At 44.1% G+C, this 21470-nt stretch overlaps 1 protein-coding gene across 1 annotated transcript in view; it reads left to right on the forward strand.

Moving 5' to 3' along the window:
• ISM1 (isthmin 1) overlaps positions 1-21470 on the forward strand; it is a 118029-nt gene that overhangs the window by 91675 nt on the left and 4884 nt on the right. Inside the window, exons 3-5 of the mRNA XM_049868959.1 lie at positions 5737-6001; positions 11208-11351; positions 14460-14549. Coding sequence (XP_049724916.1) covers positions 5737-6001; positions 11208-11351; positions 14460-14549 — 499 coding nt within the window. The remainder of the gene's footprint in view (positions 1-5736; positions 6002-11207; positions 11352-14459; positions 14550-21470) is intronic.

A 21470-nucleotide genomic window follows, 5' to 3' on the forward strand; every position in this document is an offset into this window, starting at 1 on the left:
CCCATCACCCAGTGGGGTCATTTCATTTCTGCTTTTATACAGTCCCTGTGCCTGTGAACCTTCCACAGGCGGTCGGAGGGGGTGGAGATATGGGCGCAAGTATTAATCCGATGACCTGGTGGTCCTAAAGAAAAGAAAATTGATCATCATTTCTGGCCTTCTGCTTCTGGAAGACCACAAAAGTTTAGTGCTGGCCACTCGGAAAGATGTTCAAAGAAAGAATGAAGCAGCTGCTGCCTCTGGGAGCCTCAGGCCTGTTTTTGTATGTAAGTGCACACAAACACACTCACATACACACTCACACACGCAGAGCACTGCCCACTGTAGGCCCATGCACCACTGCACTTCAGTAAACCAGTTCCTTGGTGGTCCTTTAAAAGATGAGGTGTTTCCCAAAAGGGGGCGATGATTTCCTTGTTGGCAGTGCTCCTTTGTTGAAATCCACTGGTTTGACACAGGGCCGATTCAGCAGAGCAGACAGCCCCGCTGGTCGGTGCAGACCCAGTCAAAGCACTTTTACTCTCTGGGTAGCAGAGTGAAGACAGGTGAAAGGGCGCATCAGTGGGTCAGCTTCCGCTGCCAACTGCGGCTGGCCGTGTCTCCCCCTCCCCTGGCAACCTGCTCGCCACCCCCTACCTAGTTCTCACTTCGGCTGGAGCTGGGAGCTGAACAGGAATTTGACACCCCTCTCTCTGAACTGCCACCCCCACCCCCAGCCCTGCCAGTCTCTGGAATCATTTCCCACGCTCCCAGGGTTGGGGTCCCAAGAAACAGCCCGCACCTTCCCCGGTGACATTGCTGAGCCCATGCGAGGGGCACATCCCTCTTTGGCCTTATGGCTTTTAAAGTAAGGCACAGCATCTGCTTCTGCGGAGTTTTTTGACCCCCGGCCTCTCTCTCAAGTTTATCAGACTCTCCCATTTAAGACTGGCCGCAGGTTGTGGAAGTGAGTGGGAACAAAAAAAACTTTGCACAAAATATAAAGATACAGTCTCAAACTCCTGAGCCAAATCTCCATATTAAATCTACAATACTGGGTGTTGGGTTTTGTTTAAAAAAAAAAAAAAAAAATTATTCAGGAAAGAAAATAAATCCCACAGGACGAGTTAGACTTGAATTTTAGTACAGTATCATTGTCTGGGTTTTTGGGCTACAGCCGATGGCCAGATAGCAAAGACAGAAATCTCTAAAATAAACTCATTATTAGGCTTACTGCATCAATTCATTGCTACAGTAGCTATTCACACCCAAGTAGTTCTCTTTTCTGGATCAAGCTGAGATTTGTATTCATTTCAACCAATATACATATGTCTCTTCTTCCACTGAATGAGACTTTAAAAACAGTTATCTGAAGGCCCTTTTCCCCTCTTAGATATCACAAGATACCATCAGATGAGTTGGCCAGGGCTACACATGGCGTATGTGCTGCTTCTTCATATTCCTTCCCTCCTTTTTCTCTAAAATAATTTGGAATAGCAGGTCTGGCTGAGTAAGAACCAAGAAATTTCAGTGCCCAGGACACTGGCCCACACACCCATGGGGACCGACTACTCCTGTTCTGCTCAGATTCTCTTGGGGCACTGCTGTCAACACATGAGCTAGGGAGTCAGATTGAAATGTATTTGGGATCTGACACCACCATATAGTGGGCCAGGCTTGACCTCCGTGGCCTCATATAGATTACTCCACATCTCTGTGCTACAGTTTCCTTGTCTTTAAAGTTAGAATGGTCTTATACCAGCTTTCATTGAGTATATTCTGACTCATGACAACCCTATCTGTTGGAGAGTGGAACTGCACACTCCATAGGGTTTTCAAGGCAGTGACCTTTCAGAAGCACATAGCTGTGCCTTTCTTCTGAGGCACCTCTAGATGGGTTCAAACCACCAACCTTTCAGCTAGTAGATATACCCTTAACTGTTGAGCCACCCAGGACCTCCCTAGAATGACCATAAAACCAAACCCATTGCCGTTGAGTTGATTCTGACTCATGGCAACCCTTTAGGACGGAGTAGAAATGCATCATAGGGTTTTCAAGGAGCAGCTTGTGAGCTTGAACTGCTGAGCTTTTGGTTAGCAGCCAAGCTCTTAACCACTGAGCAACCAGGGCTCCAGAATGATCATACTACCACCTATATGGTTGTCTGTGAGCATTAAATGAGAAAACCTCTGTGAAACTGTTAGCACAGGGTCAGAAACAAAGTGAGCTTCCCAAAACTGTTAGGTGTTGGTTGATAAGAATAACAGGGATAAAGGTGACAGAGGAAACATGTAGGAAATAACTGGCAGTCAGAAGACCTAGTTTTGGGACTCTATTTCTGCTTTGCTGTACACCTCGGGAACTTAATTCTCTGGTCTAGTTTCTATACCTGAAAATTGGGACTCAATTGTGTAGAAAGAGCAATCATGTTTTGGGAAAGTACGCTGCCAGGTTCAAACCACAGTTATCTGTGTTGCCACTGTTGTTTTTATAGCATTGGTGGGTCTGAGAGGAGGAGAGTCCATCTTCCTAAGGAAGAAGGGGTTATATAACCTGAGGCCAAAATATTATCAGGAGACTGTCTTCTAGTCCCAGGAGGCAGTGTGCTCCTGAGCAAATCACCTCACCTTTTGGTACAAATTTTCCTTTCTGGGAAATATCAACCAACAAACACCTATTGCCACTGCTCACAAGGGCTTGGTAGGCTTCCGAGGAACATGCATGGCTTCCAGATTCTTACTGCCATTAGTTTATTATCAGTTACAGTGAGAATTGTATTTGTTTCCCTATGGAAAGTGCTTCTCAGAACAAGAGGTGAAGAGTTTGTTTCCGGTAAATGTCTTAATTATCAAGAGAAGGAAAGAAGCTGGTAAAATTGCCTAAGATCCTATCCTCATTCCATGCTTTTCAACAGATTTCTCTCCTTGTTGGTATCAATTTTGGACTTTGTTTCTTGGAGCTGGGAAAACTTTGCAAGAAGTTGGACTTGAGGCTTTTGACAGTCTCTTTTCTTTTACTGTCTTTATTCATAGTGTTGAAAAGTCTGGAAGAAACAAGTGCACTAAGACGCTTCAATTATAGGTCTTAAGTATGAGAAAGCATGTAAGATCTAGGGTCTTCATCAGTTTGGAGATGTGGTTTGCTCACACGCACACCTTCAGCTCATCACAACAATTATAGCTCAAGACATCTTAATAAAAGAATCCCTTGACTCTAAAGAACATGGAACTAGAATGAGAGCAACAGGAAATATAAAACTAATCCCCATCATTTTAGAAGTCATTGATCATACTCATTAAGTCTTTTTAATTGGATGCCTATGAAATTTCAGATTCGAGATAAGATTTCTTCTTTTGATAGCAGTTTAAGGTTTCCACATTGTTAATTCTAGGAAAGGGTGGAGCTGAAGGTTTTTTTGTTGTTGTTCTTTTTTAAGTCAGTTGGGGCAGCAGATAAAAATTAAAGGGAAAAAAGAAACCTCTAAACTGTTGAGATGTAGTCATTGATATAGCTTTTGGAGTAAATTCTTATTTTGCTACTCACTGCTTGGCCAGGCAACAAATCTATTTTGTTTGGATCTGAGCAGCAGTTTGAAAAAAATTTAAAAAATTGTATTGACGGTAATAGCTTGAAACATGAAATTGTTTTTATTCCCAGGTTGGAGAAATTGCAGCCCATGTTTTGTTTAGGCAATGCCTTTGACTCCAGTCTGAATACAAGCAGAATACCAAAACTGTTGGGCACGTTCTCTTATCTCCTACCCAGGGACTGATTTCATTACCATAATTGAAGGCTTGCCTGGATCTTCGTAACCTCTCCCCTCCGAGACTCTTAATAGCTTTGCAGACATTATTGCAGCTCCATTGTTCCGTATGCAGGCAGAGGGGGACAAGCCTGCACAGAGGAAGGTTATGTCTCCCAAGACTCAGCATTGCCTTGTCACTGCCCAGCTGGGCACTCCTTCTGCACTTGTCCTTCCAGAGTTGCAAGTGGGAGCCAGTCACCATCTCTCTGCAACCAGCATCCATTCCAGCAAACAACAGTGATGCAAGATGTATCCCTTTGCTTCCTCATCCTTTTATCTTTTGGGGGATGACTAAGAAGTTCTATAATTATTTATAAAATATGCAAGGGATGCTTACAAGACTGAGATAATGGTGGTGGCATGGGATAAAGCTTAGGGTGCCCTTGTAGGCATTGCATGCTAGAGGAGAAAGATGTGCTTGGCCTTCTGTGGTCTGAGTATATTCTGGGATTGAAGGCCACACACTTGACCTTGGCGTGGGCCACAAAAGACAACAGCCTATATCCACCCTCAGCTGGGTGACTTCCTTGACTGTCAAAGCGAGGAGGATTACAGCCTCCTGTTTCCTAACATAAAAGGAAGGGGCTGTTTGTCTCCGGGATGGGCACACCCCATTGCAATTTGGCAGAGCATCTCAACAACTCTCAGATGTCAGGTTGGGGCAAAACTGGAAATGCATCTGTCCAGTACATCTTGCACTGATTACTTGGAGCGCGTGTTTCTGATTCATTTACACGTAACTCATCCAGGGGGTATTGCAAGAGCTATGTGAAGGCCAAATTAGTCCAATGAGTCTTTTATTATATTTTTTAAACAAGTTTCTCTTAGTTGATTGTCTCTCAGAGCCAAGAAGCTGCATTCTTCCAACCATGTACCAGACTTCAAAATTAGGTTTCATAAATCTGAGAGCAAGTTCTAACCTTGGCTAGGGGACTATCTGCTCTGACCCTGAGGGTGCAGTTAATGAGTCCGCCATTCTGGGTCTGGCCTGGGCTATAAGATGAATGAAAATCATAACTGTGAAAACCTGGATCTTGAGGAACTTGTGTTTCCACACCATGTGGCATCAGCCCCTACAGGGAACTCTCCAGCTCCACAGCTGTATCTGTGACCATTTGTTCCCTCAGTTTCATGAGGGAACAGAACCTCTATTATTACCTTTTTGAGAGGCAGTGTGGCAAAGTTGGTAAGAGCATGGGCTCTGAAACAAGACCACTTGAGCCTGCCACGTACCAGCTCTGTGACTAGGAGCGAGTTATTAACTTGTCTGTGCGCCAGTTTCACCTGTCTGTAACAAGCTGTCTGTTGCTAACAGCCACCCCAAAACTTAATAGCTTGAAGAAAAGACCATTTGATTGCTCATGATTTTGTGGGTCAGGAATTTGAGCAGGGTTCATCTGGGAGAGCATATCTCTGTCTCATGTGATATTGGCTGTATGACAAGTTTGACGCAATTGGGACTGGAAGAACCGAGATGACCCCACCCACATGGCTACGGCATCAGAGCTGACTGTTAGCTAAGGTTCCCAAGTCCTTATCCATGTGGCCTCTCTCTGTGCATGTAGTAGTCTAGGCTAGGTTTCCTTATGTTTCCAAGAGATTGAAAATGAAAGCTGCAAGGCCTCATAAGGCCTGTCACATAGTGTCACTTCCACTACATTTACTCCTTGAATTATAAGGTTCCCAATAACTTAGTCATCAGTAAGCCAGGGGCCTGATGAAAAAATATCTACTCCCAATCCAAGGCCCGTGTATATCAGTTTTATCTAGTCATGGAACTCATTTGGGCCATCCCTGAATGTTTCCTATTCTGTGTCACCATGCAATCTCAGCTTTCTTTCATGAGGGGTGCATCCATCATTCCCTCTGCTCTGTCAGATTTTCTTGAAAGGATCATGCAGCTTGGATGCTGTTGGCTCTTATTGACCCTGGCATGTTCTGAATTCTTCAGGTCACCATAGAAGTGGTCGACGGTCCTGACTCTGAAGCAGATAAAGACCAGCATCCAGAGAATAAGCCCAGTTGGTCAGTCCCATCCCCTGACTGGCGGGCCTGGTGGCAGAGGTCCTTGTCTTTGGCAAGGGTGAACAGCGGGGATCAGGACTACAAGTATGACAGTACCTCAGATGACACCAACTTCCTCAACCCTCCCAGGGGGTGGGACCGTCCGGCCCCAGGCCACCGGACTTTTGAAACCAAAGAGCAGCCAGAATATGGTGAGTTTACCACCCAGTATTATAAAATTAGTGGGGAGAATAAAAGAGGATGATGAAGCCTAAAGGGCATGGAGCCAAGCAAAACCCAGTTTACAGTATGTGGCTTTTGGTCTTCTGTGAAGCATACCTCATAAAGGCTCTATTCCACAGAAGCCCCAAAGAGGCACCAACAGCTACATTTTTCCGGAAAGAATATAATTTTAAAATCATAACGATTATCTTAGGAGATGATTTTTTTTAGGGGTCTTTGGAGTTCTGCCTTTAAAAAACAGAAATTAGTTCTTTTTCTAAAAATGAAGAGATAACAGAATTAACTTGCTTGAGTTTCTTACCATAAAAATTCATACTGAAGATCAATTCAGTTAAAGAGACACACCCAGCTGTTTCCTTTAACCAGGCACTGTGTTATGCTTGGCATTGACAGGAGATGGAGAAGTGGATCCCTTAGGAATACACATGGACATGTGTATCATGGAGTGTCAAAGTAAGGACACCCCCTACTACATTTCGAGAGCCTAAGCCAGGACTTTTCATTTCCCAGTATTTATAGTAGGATAGCTGAGGCAGCAAACAACTTCCAAATTCAGTGACATAAAATCGTAAAGGTTTACTTCTCACCTGAATTTGGATGGGAGATAGGGTGGGAGGATCTCGACTCCACTCAGTCATTCAGGGACCCAGGATCCTTCCATCTAAGAGCTCCACCAACTTTTTGGGCCTGAGAGTTATCTGCTGCGTGCTCTACGTCCAATCGGTAGCCAAGGAAAGAGAGGGAATCTGGAGAAGACACACACACACTCTTAACCACCTCAGCCAGAAGTGACACATCACATCCATTCAAATTCTGTGGTGAAGACCAAGTAGTATGGCCTCACTTGGTTGCAAGGAAGGCTAGGAAATGGATTCTGTTTGTCCAGAAAGAAGTTTGGCAAGCATCTGTCAAAGCACTATCTAAATGTTCACAGGTACTGAAAGAAGGATGTTTCTGCTTACTGACAGGGTTATTGTAGGAATTCATTCAGTGGGTATATATAGAGCACCTGTATAGAGTGGGCTCTCACTCAATGGTAGCCATTATCATCTAGGAGAAATGATGGAGGCTTGCCTGGGGGCTGAGCCAAGACTCCAGTCACTTCAGATTCCCTGACACTCTAACTCCCCCGCAGAACTCTAGTTCCCTGAAACTATATGAGGACTAGTTTAAAATTCTAAGTGGCGTCTACAGAATCCAGCTCTCAGCCCAATGCATGATGATTGTTTTCTTCCCTCTCTGGGGTCTTTGATGTCTCCGATAGGGGCTGTCAAAGCACCATATAAATGTTCACAGGAACTGCTTTTTACTCTGGTTGTTATCTTTGCCATGACTGTTGTTAACATTAATTTTCTGCTCTGAGCAATGCTCCCTGGTAGGCGGGTGAATGAGAACAAGCTTATTACGGCATAAAGCAATATTGCCCTCAAAGCCTTGTCCCACACTCAGAAGTTCCCTTTCTGTCCTTTGAGCACATTAACACATAGAAGTTCTCCAAGAGGAGCATCTCTGCCTGGACGTTCATTGAGGCTTCCGGGCGGTAAGCTGACATACACAGTTTTTCCTAGGTAGCATCATTACTAGCTTCAATACAAATGATATGCCACATAACTATATAGATGTTCTGTGCCTAGCTTTTAGGTATTCATATAAAAAATATTTGTGAGCATTTAAAACAAAGACATGACAAAGGCTACTTAATGGGATGACAAACCCTTAACAGTCACTGAGTCTGTTCCCCATTAAGAGAGCTAATTTTAAGGAGTATTACCTAGTATGTTTGTAACAGTTAGCTTTTGCTGCTAAGCAACTACTCCAAAATTTAGTGGCTTAAAACAGCAAATGGAATCTCTCTTGTGATTCTGGGTGGTCTGAACTGTTCTGCTGGTCTAGGCTGGTTTGGCTGGGGCTGTATGGTCTAGGCTGGCCTCACTCACACTGATGGGGCCTCAGCTGCAATGTTGAGTTGGCTGGGGCCTCCCCCACATGGCTCCTCACCCTCCAGGAGGCTCCAAAAAAAAATGAAAACAAACCCATTGCTGTCAAGTCAATTCCAACTCATGGCAACCCTATAGGACAGAGTAGAACTCCCCATAGGGATTCCAAGGAGTGGCTGGTGGATTCCAGCTGCGGACCTTTTGGTTTGCAGCAGAGCTCTTAACCATTATGCCACCAGGCTTTTCACACAGTGGAGGAAGTGTCCCCAACAGCACGACAGTACAGACCATGATGAGCAGCTTGCATTAGGTTTGCTATTGTCCCACTGGTCAAAGCCAGTCTCGGGAGGTGGAGGGCTGGCAGCCTAATATCAGCACGAAAGGGCAGTAACCAAGGGGGTAGGGATATGGGGAGGGGAATTGTGGAAGTCATTTTTCAAACAATCTGCCCCAGTATTAATATCGAATAATTTAGTTCCAAGAAACTACTTCATGCAAAGATTCCAATGTAAGCCTCATCTGGATTTATAGCTTAATGTTAAAATCTCAAATTTGGGGGATGATATTTCCCAAAATTTGTTCTCTACATTAGTGTAACAGGGAGGAAAGCCTGCAGGCGATTTCTGGATGGTTGAGGCCCCGTTGCTCTTGCTGAGCCCAGCAGGGCATGACTCGGCATAATTGGATTATTTTTTACGCTGGTACCTGCCTCACAGGTGACGTGAACTCTACTTAAATGTGATTTAATGAGCTTTTTCTGACTTACCCACTCCCCCCTTTTTATGGGTCTAAAAACATTATAATTTTAACTTGTGACTCTTTTGGTCATTGCTATTCCCTTGAACAAAACCTGGCCTTGGTGGTGTGTGCAGGATATGGCTGAGTGTGTGTGTGAGCCCACAGCAGCTGGATGCTCCCGCTGACAAGGGTGTGACTATGAGGTTGCTCCAGCCACATCTCTGGGGTCCTTGGGGAGATCACTGGCTGGGCCTAAGACTGTGCAGGTTTCAGAGAGAAAAGCCACTACCCCTAACTCAGTGGCTTTTTTCTCTGGAAGCAACTTGTCTCTGCAGTTTTGCTGTGTTGATGCCTAGTACCCCAAAAAAAACCTATTGCCATCGAGTCGATTCCGACTCATAGCAACTCTATAAGGCAGAGTAGAACTGCCCCCTAGAGCACCTGGTGGATTAGAACTGCCAACCTTTTTGGCTAGCAGCCATAGCATTTAACCATTATACCATCAGGGTTTCTTGATGCCAAGTAAGAAGTGATAAAGAGGTGAAGGAGGCTGAAGCTGGACAAGCAGCCCCAACTCCCTCACATAAGGCAATGGTTTCAAACATCTGCTTTGGCTGTATTGTTGGAAAAATCATTTCTTAAAAGAAAATCAAAGTTTGGAAAAATTCTTTTTTGGGGGAGGGAAGAGAGATGGATAGGACTCCTGGGTGGAGGTGGGCAGGAGACAAACTTTCCCCTCAGGCTCAGGGAATAGGATACAGCCATGAATCTCCTTCGGACTCTCCTTAATGGGCTGAGGAGGCTTCACTGCCATGTTTGCCTGAAGGGTGTTCTGAGTGAACGCCATGTAAACAACGGGCTGTAAGGCTGGCATGGGCCCACAGTTCAGGTAGAAACATGTGTGGACAGCATTCTTGCCAGGCCTACATAATAACAATCACACAACCTGTTAAGAATGAGGCCACCCTTCCCTGCAAGGCACATGCCTGTTGCTCTGTGCTTGGCACCAAAAGAGGCCCCAGGGCCATAGAAGCATTTGGGTGGACCAGGAGAAATGATTACACAGTGGAGGAGCTGCAGAAAGAGCAATGCTTTAGAGATGGAGGGCTTAGCACTATAACCCAAGCTTTCCTTTCTGTTAACTGTATGACCTTGGTCAAGTCACCCAACTATTCCAGGTCTTCATAATATACCAACCTTTCCTACACCTTTCACCCTCCCAGGCCCCATTAGCCTAGTCTATGTTTCCTTTTCCTATACCACTCATCAACTTCTAACATACTATGTAATTTACTTGTTCATTATGTTTATTGATTATTGTCTGTCTCTTTCCACTAAAATGTTAGTTTCCCCAGGGCAAGGATCTTTGGAACTATTATTTAATGATATACCCCATATACGTAAAATTGTGCCTTGAATATAGTTAAAAATAAAAATGAAAAAAAACATTTGCTATTGAATCAGTTCCAACTCATGGTGACCCCGTGTGTGTCAGAGTAGAACCGTGCTCCGTAGGGTTTCAATGGCTGATTTTTCAGAAGTAGATCACCAGGTCTTTCTTTCAAGGTACCTCTGGGTGGACTTGAACCATTAACCTTTCAAGTAATAGAGGCTCAAATGTATAGGTGTAGAGCAATGACTACAAAGGGCTATTTCTAGCTTTAATGTTATGTATCAATTTTCTACTGCTGGGTGACAAACCACCCCAAAATTTGAGGCCTTAAATCAACAGCAATCTAGTATGTCTATGATTCTGGTTTTTTGGTATGGCTCTGTGTCTCAGGATTTCAGACAGGAATCTGCTGGGAGGCCCCTCTGTTCCTGCTGGCATTGGCTGGGTCGCTCATTCAGCTGCATTCAACTGTCGTTGTACAGGACTGGAAGGTTCAAGAAGGCTTCACACACATGGCTGGTGCCTCAGTTCTTCATGTGTCTTTCCTTCCTTGTAATGTCCTATAATTCACAGGTCTAGCTTGAGCTTCTTGCACAATGACAAGATTCCCTAGAGGAAAAGCTAAAAGCTGGCAGGCCTCTCAAGGCCAAGGCTCAGAACATGCACAGCAGCACTTCCATTGCATTCTATTAGTCAGAGCAAGTCAGGAGCCCAGCCCAGATTCTAGGAAGGGGAAATAAACCCAACTGTTAATAGGTGGATGTATGCACAGGAAGGAACTGGTGGTAGCCATCTTTGGCAACTACCCACCATATTATTCCACGGTCCCATGCTCTGCAGATATAGTCACTCTCAGTATTTACTGGGTACCTTCTAGGGGTCAGGTACTGGTCATGTACTGATCACCACACTACAGGACAAAGTCTCTGCCCTAGTGAAGCTAATCACTAAGATGAGCCCTGGAGCTGTAAGCCTTATGGCTCCACCTGGCATCTGGCCGCCTCCAACAGTGAGACGATGGAAGTGGATAACTGGTAAGCTGCTTGACGAGAGAGACGGGGGACTCTTTGGGCAAGGTTGTTGACTATCTCCCTGTCTCCCTTCCAGATTCCACGGACGGTGAGGGTGACTGGAGTCTCTGGTCTGTCTGCAGCGTCACCTGTGGGAATGGCAACCAGAAACGCACCCGGTCTTGTGGCTACGCCTGTACCGCAACAGAATCGAGGACGTGTGACCGTCCAAACTGCCCAGGTGGGCTTATGCAGGGGCGTGGCTCTAAGTTCAAGAGGAAGCTCTTAGTTTATATTTAAAAGTTATTAAAATTGACTTTTTAAATGACAACCTTTTCCCTAAACAAGACTTCTGACCAGAGTGAGACAAGAGACAATTAATGAGCTGAATGGATAAAAAGATGAATTTTCTGAGTCTTATTTTAGTTTTATGCACAGTTGTAGTGGCCGTGACCTAGGGGACAAGTCCAAACGCCACTTACTGGATTTAAAGAAGGGATCTGGTTAATTTGGGCCTTTGAAGTACATTAGTTTGTGTCTTGAAGAGGACAGTAAACTCGACATTAACAGCCTGACAAGGAAGCTAGGACAAGAGGTTTGACAGCCATCTACAGAAAAATTACACATTAATCCTGCCTACAAAGCCTGAAAGTTGCCAGAGACTCCCAAGAGAGCAAACTAGGACCTTGGCAATTATTTATTACTTTATACTCCATTGTCAGTTTTTTTTTTTTTTTTAAACTAATTGCAAACTTGTTGAAAGGTCACAATAGGGGTAAAAAATAATTGTGACTGTCATGGTTAGGCATTGGGCTGCTAACCAAAAGGTCAGCAGTTCAAATCCACCAGCTGCTCCTTGGAATCCCTATGAGGCAGTTATACTCTGTCCTATACAGTTGCCATGGGTCAAAATCTACTGGACAGCAACTTTTTTTTTTTTCTTAATAGCAAGGGTTGTCAAACTATGACCCATTAGCCAAGTCCGGCCTGTGGCCTGTTTTTGTGTGGCCCACACATTTTTAAAGAGTTGTTAAGAACCAAAAAGAAGGAGAATACGCAACCAAAACCATGTGTGATCCCCAAACTCTGAGATATTTACTATCTGATCATTTACATTTGCTATATGTCCCCCGTTGCCAGGTAGAATACCAGCCTAAAATATTATCTTTGGCTCATCCAAAAAACCACACATTCCAAATGACTTCATCAGAAGGAAATTTCAGACAGAAAATTTGACCCTCCACCCCAGACTTCCTTTTCCTACCCTCTAGACCCTCTGATTCCAAACCATAAGGCCAAGATTTGAAACTAAAAAGAAGTGGAAGAGCAAAGGGGTCCCTGAGGAAAAAGAGAAAGGGTCAGATTGGTATGGATGTGTATGTTAGCAGAAGGGGCATATGTGGAAAGTGGAGGTAAAATATAAGAAGTGGCCGTCCTGGCTCCATGTCATCCATGCAAAAAGATCTCAAGAAGTGGAGCAATCATCAAGGTGCTTTTCCTGATCTTTCTCATGCTCATCATGATGAAGCTGAGGTCATTATGGGATCTGGTGGGATGGTTGGGATTTGGGTAGATAGAAATCAATCAATAATAATAATAGGAGGAGAAAGAGGAGGACAAGAAGAAAATGAAGAAGGAGGTGAGGGAGAATACAAAGAATAAGGAAGAAGAGGAGAGGGAGGAGAATGAGAAGAAGGAAATAAAAAAGTTAATGGTAAAGGAGATCATGAAGAATAAGATTTTGGAGTATTTATATATCAAGTACATTTCTAAGGATGTTATTCATTCAATCCTCATGGTAGACTCATGAAAGGAGTATTATTATTGTATCCATTTGACAACTGTGGAAACTCAAGTACAGATGGTTAACTTGATTAGAGCCACATAGGTAGCAAGTTATCAGTGTGAAGCCAGGAGATCTGATTCCAGGGTCCATGTTCTTAACCATTAAGCTGTTCCCCCTCCATCAGAAAGAAGGGTATTGGGGTTTTGCCACATATGGATACAGACAGCATTTAATGTCAGAGTGTTTGAGGCTTCCCTTGTGTCTTCTTGCAGAGCTGACACCTAGACCCAACGTGGTGGATTTAGGTATCTTCTCGGGGGAGGCTCTTCTCTGCTGCCATTTTGAATGTTTCATTCTCGTTTTCTCTCACCACTAAGAGCAATGTGGCTAGCAGCCCTGTTCATGCATGCTCCTCTCCCCTGTCCTTGCTCTCCTTCCATCCTTTCTGCCTCTGTTCCTGACAGTTCCAGCTTTTCAGGGCTCCCTTGGAGCATGAAGGATTTCCATTTGGGGCATCTTTTTCCTTGTTGGGCTTTGTTGATTCTCAGCCTTACTAGAAAGAATCATGGGGCAGACAAGGTCTCACTGGCCTGGCAGAGATTTCACTGTAAAAAGTATATCCCCTATGTCAACTCTAAAAATAAGTTTGCAATGTCTTAAATAAAGTCAGAGAGAGCCCCTTAAAAGAAATCAAGTCATGCCCAGCAGGGAGACCAAAGTTCGACAACAAAGGCCCTGGCTTCCATCAACCCTTCCTCTTTGCATTAGTTTTCACAAGATTCCTATTTGTAAAGGAAGCTGGGTGGGGGTGGTAGTTTGGTGGCAGAAGGAGGTGTTGAGGCAAGCTGAAGCCAGTTCCTCAGAACAAGTAATGGCAAGCCCACCTTATTTATTCGTTCTGGAGCATCAGGGCAGTGCTGAGTCCTAGAACATGGGACATCTGGTCTTTGCCTATGGACTGCTGCATCCTCAAAATGAGCCAGACAAATATCAAGGGAAAAATATCACATAACACTGACCACTTTCTTTCTTGACACAGAACTCATTTAATTCATTCAGCAACCCTGTGAACTTCTTTATTTTGTTCTTCCCATTTTAGAGATGTGGAAACTGAGGCACACAGATTGGTTAAGTGGCATATCTAGGGTCATACAGATAGTACGATTTGAACTCTGGCAGCCAGTCCCCAAAGACAAGGTATTAACAGCTACACTCAACTGTCTCTAGTTTGTCACTCTGAGACCACCAATCATCCTGCCACATGTCCCCCACTGCCAAGACCCCATCCCCAGACCTACCAAGGGACTTCCTTAGGACTCACTCAGGCGCATTTGGATCTGATTTCATGCTGCAAATGGTATGTGGAGTTTTCATATATTTTATGTTGTACTACCTGCTTTTTACTGTTTCCTCTGCTGGCAAGTTTCTGCCAGTGAGTGGTAATGAATACAAAAAAAGGCTTTGTTCAGGTGTATTTGTTTTTTTTTTATTTTAAGTTTTAGGGGGGAGGGTGCTGACTTTTTCCGCATAACTAGGGAAAAATGAGCTCTTGTCTATGTACAGGAATTGAAGACACCTTCAGGACAGCTGCCACTGAAGTGAGCCTGCTTGCGGGAAGCGAGGAGTTTAATGCCACCAAACTGTTTGAAGTTGGTAAGAAGATTTTTTTTTTCTTCTTTATCCAAATATTGATTTAGTGCTTTGGAGATCCCTTTTGCCTTTGCAATGCCATCCTTGGATCTATTTAAAAGTTTCATTTTCCTCTGATGGGGTCCAATTCTCTCAGCATATTTCTTGTTCACTGAACACACTCCAAGCAACATGAGCAATCCCATTTTTCCTGCACCAGACAGAGCCCAGTAACACTCTTATGTCCACCCTGCTTGCTATGCAGCTGCCACGGCAATGGGCAGGCAGGGACCACTCCCTTCCCTTAGCAATGAATCAGTCCACAGGAAGGGCGCAAGCTGCCATGAAATCTGCTGACAGCCAGGCTGTCGCCAATGAAATCGAGAAATGATGATCTCAGTTCTTCAGCAGAGGGAGGAGAGGGGGAGTATTTTCAATATTATGCCCCCCATGAATTTTTCATAAGCCTTTGGTACACCCCGCTACTACTTGTCTGATATTTGTGTGTTTCTGGATGTAATTCTATATTGTAGAAGGGTAAGGACTCCTTCTGCTGTATTCCTTTTGCTACCCAAAAATTCTTTCTTAGCCTCTTCACACTTCTAACCTGCTGCCTAAGTTAAAAGTTATGGAGCACTGAGTTCCTGTTTACGGTGATGGAAAATTCACCTTGATTAAAGGTAATGGTCACACAGCCATTTAATGTAATCGATGTCACTAAGTTGTACACCTATAAAAAATTTAATTGACAAATGTTGTGTTATTTACACTTTTACAACAAAAAAAAGAGGAGCTGCTAAGGCTGCTTATGTAAAACCAAACACCTCATAGGATTTGTTTTCTTGGTTTGGAGGTTTAAGGCCATGGATCAGAGATTCTACAGAAGAATACTAATCAAAAGGGGGGGAAATATAGAACAGGGTTTCAAATTCTCATGGAATCCAGATTATCTGGAGTCATTAAGGCTGGATAAACCTCCAGAACTATTGCCTGAGATAATCTTTAAAACTTAAACCAAAAATATCCCCTGAAACCTTCTTTAAATCAAATAACCAAACCAAACCCAGTGCCATCGAGTCGATTCTGACTCATAGCGACCCTATAGGACAGAGTAGAACTGCCCCACAGAGTTTCCAAGGAGCGCCTGGTGGATCCGAACTGCCAACCCTTTTGGTTAGCAGCCGTAGCACTTAGCCACTATGCCACCAGGGTTTCCCTTAAACCAAATAGTTTAGCTTAATTAGTAAAGGATGTCTGCCTTGAGCATTGTGCTCTTCTAAAGAACTGTCTATTTGGGATCAAACTGACAACAGCAACTCTAAAGGTTAGATAGGAAGCTTGGAGACAATGAGTTTTTGTTAATGTGGAGAAACAATTTGCAAAGGGAGGGTGAAAATGGTTGGACAACTTGAAGAATGTTATCAGTGTTACTGAATTGTACGAGTAGAAATTGCTGATTTGGTGTATGTTCTGCTGTGTGTATTTTCAACAATAAAAATAAATAAAATTATTTTTTAATTAAAAGTTAACAGTCCTAAGTTCCAATTTTTCACATCTCTGCTGTTTGATAGCCAATCTACTAAATGTTGTTGTTGTTTTGTTCTTGGGCACTGTTGAGTCAGTTCCAACTCATAGTGACCCCAGGTAACAGAGTAGACCTGCCCCATAGGGATTTCTTGGCTGGAATCTTTGTTGAAGAAGATCGCACCCTGCTTGCTAAACAGCCTCCACGACAATAGACAGGCAGGAGCCACTCTCTTCCTTTAGCGACGAATCAGTCCATAGGACGGGTGCAAGCCACCATGGAATCTGTCCTCATGGCCCTCAAAGAATACAGATCCAGTTTTGCCAGGGATTCTGGTTTTCTAAAAGAGGCCAGAAATCTAGGTTTCGGCAGAACATCTCTCAATTTTTTAAACACTTGATAATAATGCATTTTTTGAAAAACCTGACATGTCTCTGAGCCAAACTGAAGGCAGTATGCAAATTCTGGATCACCCGGGGTCTGACTTTATCCCCAATCCCTTCACAGACCCAGCAGAACTACATTTTAACAGGAGCCTTCTGAAAATACAGTACATTAGAACTAAGGAATGACTTTAAAGGTAGGAATTTTACATGAAATGGTAGAGCAGTAAAGGAGAACCTTTTGGGTAAAGAGTTTCACCAGTCTTCTCACATCATACTCCACAGGCTGGCAACCTCCCTCGCTTTTGCAGAGAACCAGTCAGATGCACAAGACCTCACCCTGTGTGTGGCCAAGGGCTCAGAGGGGTAAGGAGGCCTGGTAGACCAGTCAAGTCCTGGTAGGAAAGGACATAGCTCACTCAAAATATGTAAGTGAGGAGCATTTGATGGTGGAACTGTTTGCAAAGCTATGAGAAGGATGGGGGGAAATCAACAAGGGCTTGTGCAGAACCCCAGGCCTGGCAGTAGTGGGAGCGCTTACCACCCCTTGGCCTAAAGGGGCCAGAGAAACGAGTGGTCACTGGAACCCAGAGGGAGTAAGTGTCTGCAGAGGCCACCTGACAGCAATGCTTCCCCAGAAGAATGCAGCCAGCCTGCACCACTGAAGGAGGAGCCAAGTGGATAAATACTCTGACATCACTCTCCTCTCTCCCTCGAGCCTCTTGCCAAGTTCTCCCATTGGCTGAACCCAACTGGAAACCAGGGGTCAAGAAGCCTGTTGACAAAGTCCACACAGGTCATCCTTCCAGGGCAAGGAGAAGATTGGGATGGGGATAGAGAAGGACAAACGGAAGATGCCCAGCAGAGATGAGAAAGAATGACTTGCACAACATCGTTACTTTTCTTAGTCCTGCCTCAGTTTCCTGGTCTGTAAAATGGTATGAGGTGATAGTGCCTAGTTCATAGAGTTATTGTAAAATCAAGTGAGTTGATATCTGTAAGGCACTTAGAGCATGCCCATCATAATGAAAGCACTATATAAGTTTGATAAATGAACCATAAAAACAAGTCAGTGACAGACTGGGAAAGAATTTTCAGCTCTGACGTCTCCGACCAGCGCCTGATCTCTAAAATCTACATGATTCTGTCAAAACTCAACCACAAAAAGACAAACAACCCAATCAAGAAGTGGGCAAAGGATATGAACACACACTTCACTAAAGAAGATATTCAGGCAGCTAACAGATACATGAGAAAATGCTCTCGATCATTAGCCATTAGAGAAATGCAAATTAAAACTACGATGAGATTCCGTCTCACTCCCACAAGGCTGGCATTAATCCAAAAAACACAAAATAATAAATGTTGGAGAGGCTGCGGAGAGATTGGAACTCTTATAAACTGCTGGTGGGAATGTCAAATGGTACAACCACTTTGGAAATCTATCTGGCATTATCTTAAACAGTTAGAAATAGAACTACCATACAACCCAGAAATCCCCCTCCTCGGAATATACCCTAGAGAAACAAGAGCCTTCACACAAACAGGTATATGCACACCCATGTTTATTGCAGCTCTGTTCACAAAAGCAAAAAGCTGGAAGCAACCAAGGTGTCCATCAACGGATGAATGGGTAAATAAATTGTGGTATATTCACACAATGGAATACTACGCATCGATAAAGAACTGTGAAACATTTCATAACATGGGGGAACCTGGAAGGCATTATGCTGAGCGAAATCAGTCAGAGGCAAAAGGACAAATATTGTATAAGACCACTATTATAAGATCTTGAGAAATAGTATAAACTGAGAAGAACACATACTTTTGTGGTTACGAGGGGGGAGGGAGGGAGGGAGGGAGAGGGTTTTTTACTGATTAATTAGCAGATAAGAACTGCTTTAGGTGAAGGGAAGGACAATATTCAATACATGGAAGGTCAGCTCAACTGGACTGGACTGGACTGGACCAAAAGCAAAGAAGTTTCCGGGATAAACTGAATACTTTAAAGGTCAACAGAGCAAGGGTGGGGGTTTGGGAACCATGGTTTAAGGGGACTTCTAAGTCAATTGGCAAAATCATTCTATTATGAAAACATTCTGCATCCCACTTTGAAATGTGGCGTCTGGGGTCTTAAATGCTAACAAGCGGCCATCTAAGATGCATCAATTGGTCTCAACCCACCTGGAGCAAAGGAGAATGAAGAACACCAAGGTCACACGACAATTAAGAGCCCAAGAGACAGAAAGGGCCACATGAACCAGAGACCTACATCATCCTGAGACCAGAAGAATGAGATGGTGCCCGGCCACAATCGATGACTGCCCTCACAGGGAGCACAATAGAGAACCCCTGAGGGAGCAGGAGATCAGTGGGATGCAGACCCCAAATTCTCATAAAAAGACCAGACTTAATGGTCTGACTGTGACTAGAGGAATCCCGGCGGTCATGGTCCCCAAACCTTCTGTTGGCACAGGACGGGAACCATCCCCGAAGACAATTCATCAGACATGAAAGGGACTGGACAGTGGGTGGGAGAGAAATGCTGATGAAGAGTGAGCTACTTGTATCAGGTGGACACTTGAGACTGTGTTGGCATCTCCTGTCTGGAGGGGGGATGGGAGGATAGAGAGAGTTGGAGGCTGGCAAAGTTTTCACGAAAGGAGAGACTGGAAGAGCTGACTCATTAGGGGGAGAGCAAGTGGGAGTAAGGAGTAAGATGTATATTAACTTATACGTGACAGACTGACTTGATTTGTAAACGTTCACTTGAAGCTCAATAAAAGTTAATAATAATAATAAAAAAAACAAGTCAGTGGATGCTCTGCAGCTACATGAACACTGCACCCTGGAGGGAACATACAGAGCCATTTTCTGAGCTTCAACATCCCATGGAATTTTGTTTCTGAAGATCTTGCCTCCTGAGGGAGATCCCTTAGGCTTTGCAGATACAACTGCCCAAGATCCAACTTCCATTTTCTCAGTAACTGTCTAGTCAGTGATTGTAGCCGTGGAATCAAAGAACTTAGAGCTGAAAGGAGCCTTAGACACTATTCCAGCTGCCAGGACACCGGACACTGTTTTGAGCACTTGCTAGATTTGCTCCCATTTAATCTTCCTCAGTGTTCTGAGATAGGCCCCATTTTACCCCCAGTTTGGAGATGAGAAAACTGAAGCACGGTATGGTGAGGTAACTTGAAGGTCACAGAGTTAATAAATAGTTGAGTTGGGATACAATCACAGGCAGTCTAGCACCAGATCCCAAGCTTTCAACCTTATGCCAGGCCTTTCTGAGCTCACTGGAGATGCCCTGTTTCTCTGTTCCTCATTTTCCTGAGTCCTCCTGGTGGGTCCACCTGAGCCCTCCTCCAAGATGCTCCTCTTCCTGATTTCAACTATGGCATCACCAGCCCCCCAGACGCCATGATCAGAGTCTGAGTCACTTCTCATAGCTTCCTCTCTTTACCCCTATGTTCACCAACCACCAAGACCTGGCAGCTCTAACTCTCTGACTACTTTTGGTCCTACATGCTTTCCCTTCCCAGAGTATCTCACCTGGACCCTTTACAAGTACCTCTAATTGTTCTCTACGACCTTCCATTCTGTTATCAGTGCTGAATTCACTTTCTTACTATAAAAATCAGTTAATAACCTACTATCATCTACAAGACACATAGTCTACATGAACCACAGCCTCATCTACCCTGAGACCAGAAGAAGTAGATGGTACCCAACTACTACCACCAACCATTCTAATCAGGGCCACAATAGATGGACCCTAATAGAATGGGAGAATAATGTGGAACAGAACCATAAATTCCTTAAAAAAAAAAAAACTAGACCTACTAGACTGGTTGAGACTCCTCAAGACCATAACCCTGAGATACTCTTCAAATCGTGAATGAAAACTAACCCCTGAGGTCACCTTTTACCTAAATAACAAATCAGCTGAGAAAATAATATCACCCATAAGTACTGTGCACCTTTAAAAAATCACTTATATGAGACCAAAAGGTCAACAATTACTTTCAAACAAAGATGAGAATGTAAGGAGGGCAGGGAAACCAGACTAATGGAATCAGAACAACCAGAATGTAAAGAATGAGAATGTTCACACATTGTAAAGAATGTAACCAATGTCACTGAGTAACTTGTGTAGAAGTTGTTGAATGAGAACCTAAACTGCTGTGCAAACCTTCAAAGAAAACACAATAAAATTGAAAAATAAGTAGCAGGAAAAGAGTAATAATCCACTATGACTCAAAAACCTTCAGTGTCTGCCCAGTGCCTTCTTAATAAGCCTGAGCTGCTTTGGAGACGTCCATGATATGACACCAACAACCTTATTTCCCTCTATCCTCTGCTCCAGTTAAACTCAACAAGTCCCCAGCCCCTAAACATCCCCGCCAGAGTCTTTCTGCTAAACCTTGGTTTGCACACTTCACATTTTCCTTGAATGCCCTCCCTTGACCCTGCCCCCATCTCTGCTATTGCAGCCTATGTCAGTTCAGGTCCTCCAAGAAGCAAGTACCCAGGTGGGAATAGACCTGCAATTTGTTGGGGGAATGCCTGTGAAGGATAAAGGGGAAGGGAGCAGGACTAGGCAGGGAGAGCTTCCAGACTGAGGTGAAGGTCTGACTACTGTGGAAGGAAGAGGGAAGGAAGAAGGATCGGGAATGAAGAGCCCAGGATACCTCTGAGAGAGTCTCAACCATGTGGTGAGGAACCCCAGCACAGGCTACTGGTAGGAGGAGTCCTGCATTGGGTAGGAATGCACTGACTCCCATACCCCCACCTTGCTGAGTCATTGGCTGAGAGCAGCCACCACACCGCCCTACCATGCCTTAGGGCCAGCGTGGTTGTCACATGCTTCTTGAAGCCCACCTGACATCCCTGCTGGAAATGGCATTGTGTTTTTGAACATCCACAAGGCTTTTTTCTTTATAATTTTTATTTTATTGGGTAATGTATATATAATATGAAGTTTGCCATTTTAACTGATTCAGTGGCATTAATTTACAATGTGGTATAACCATC

This window comes from Elephas maximus, chromosome 25 (genome assembly GCF_024166365.1).
Source record: "Elephas maximus indicus isolate mEleMax1 chromosome 25, mEleMax1 primary haplotype, whole genome shotgun sequence".
NCBI lineage: Eukaryota > Metazoa > Chordata > Mammalia > Proboscidea > Elephantidae > Elephas > Elephas maximus.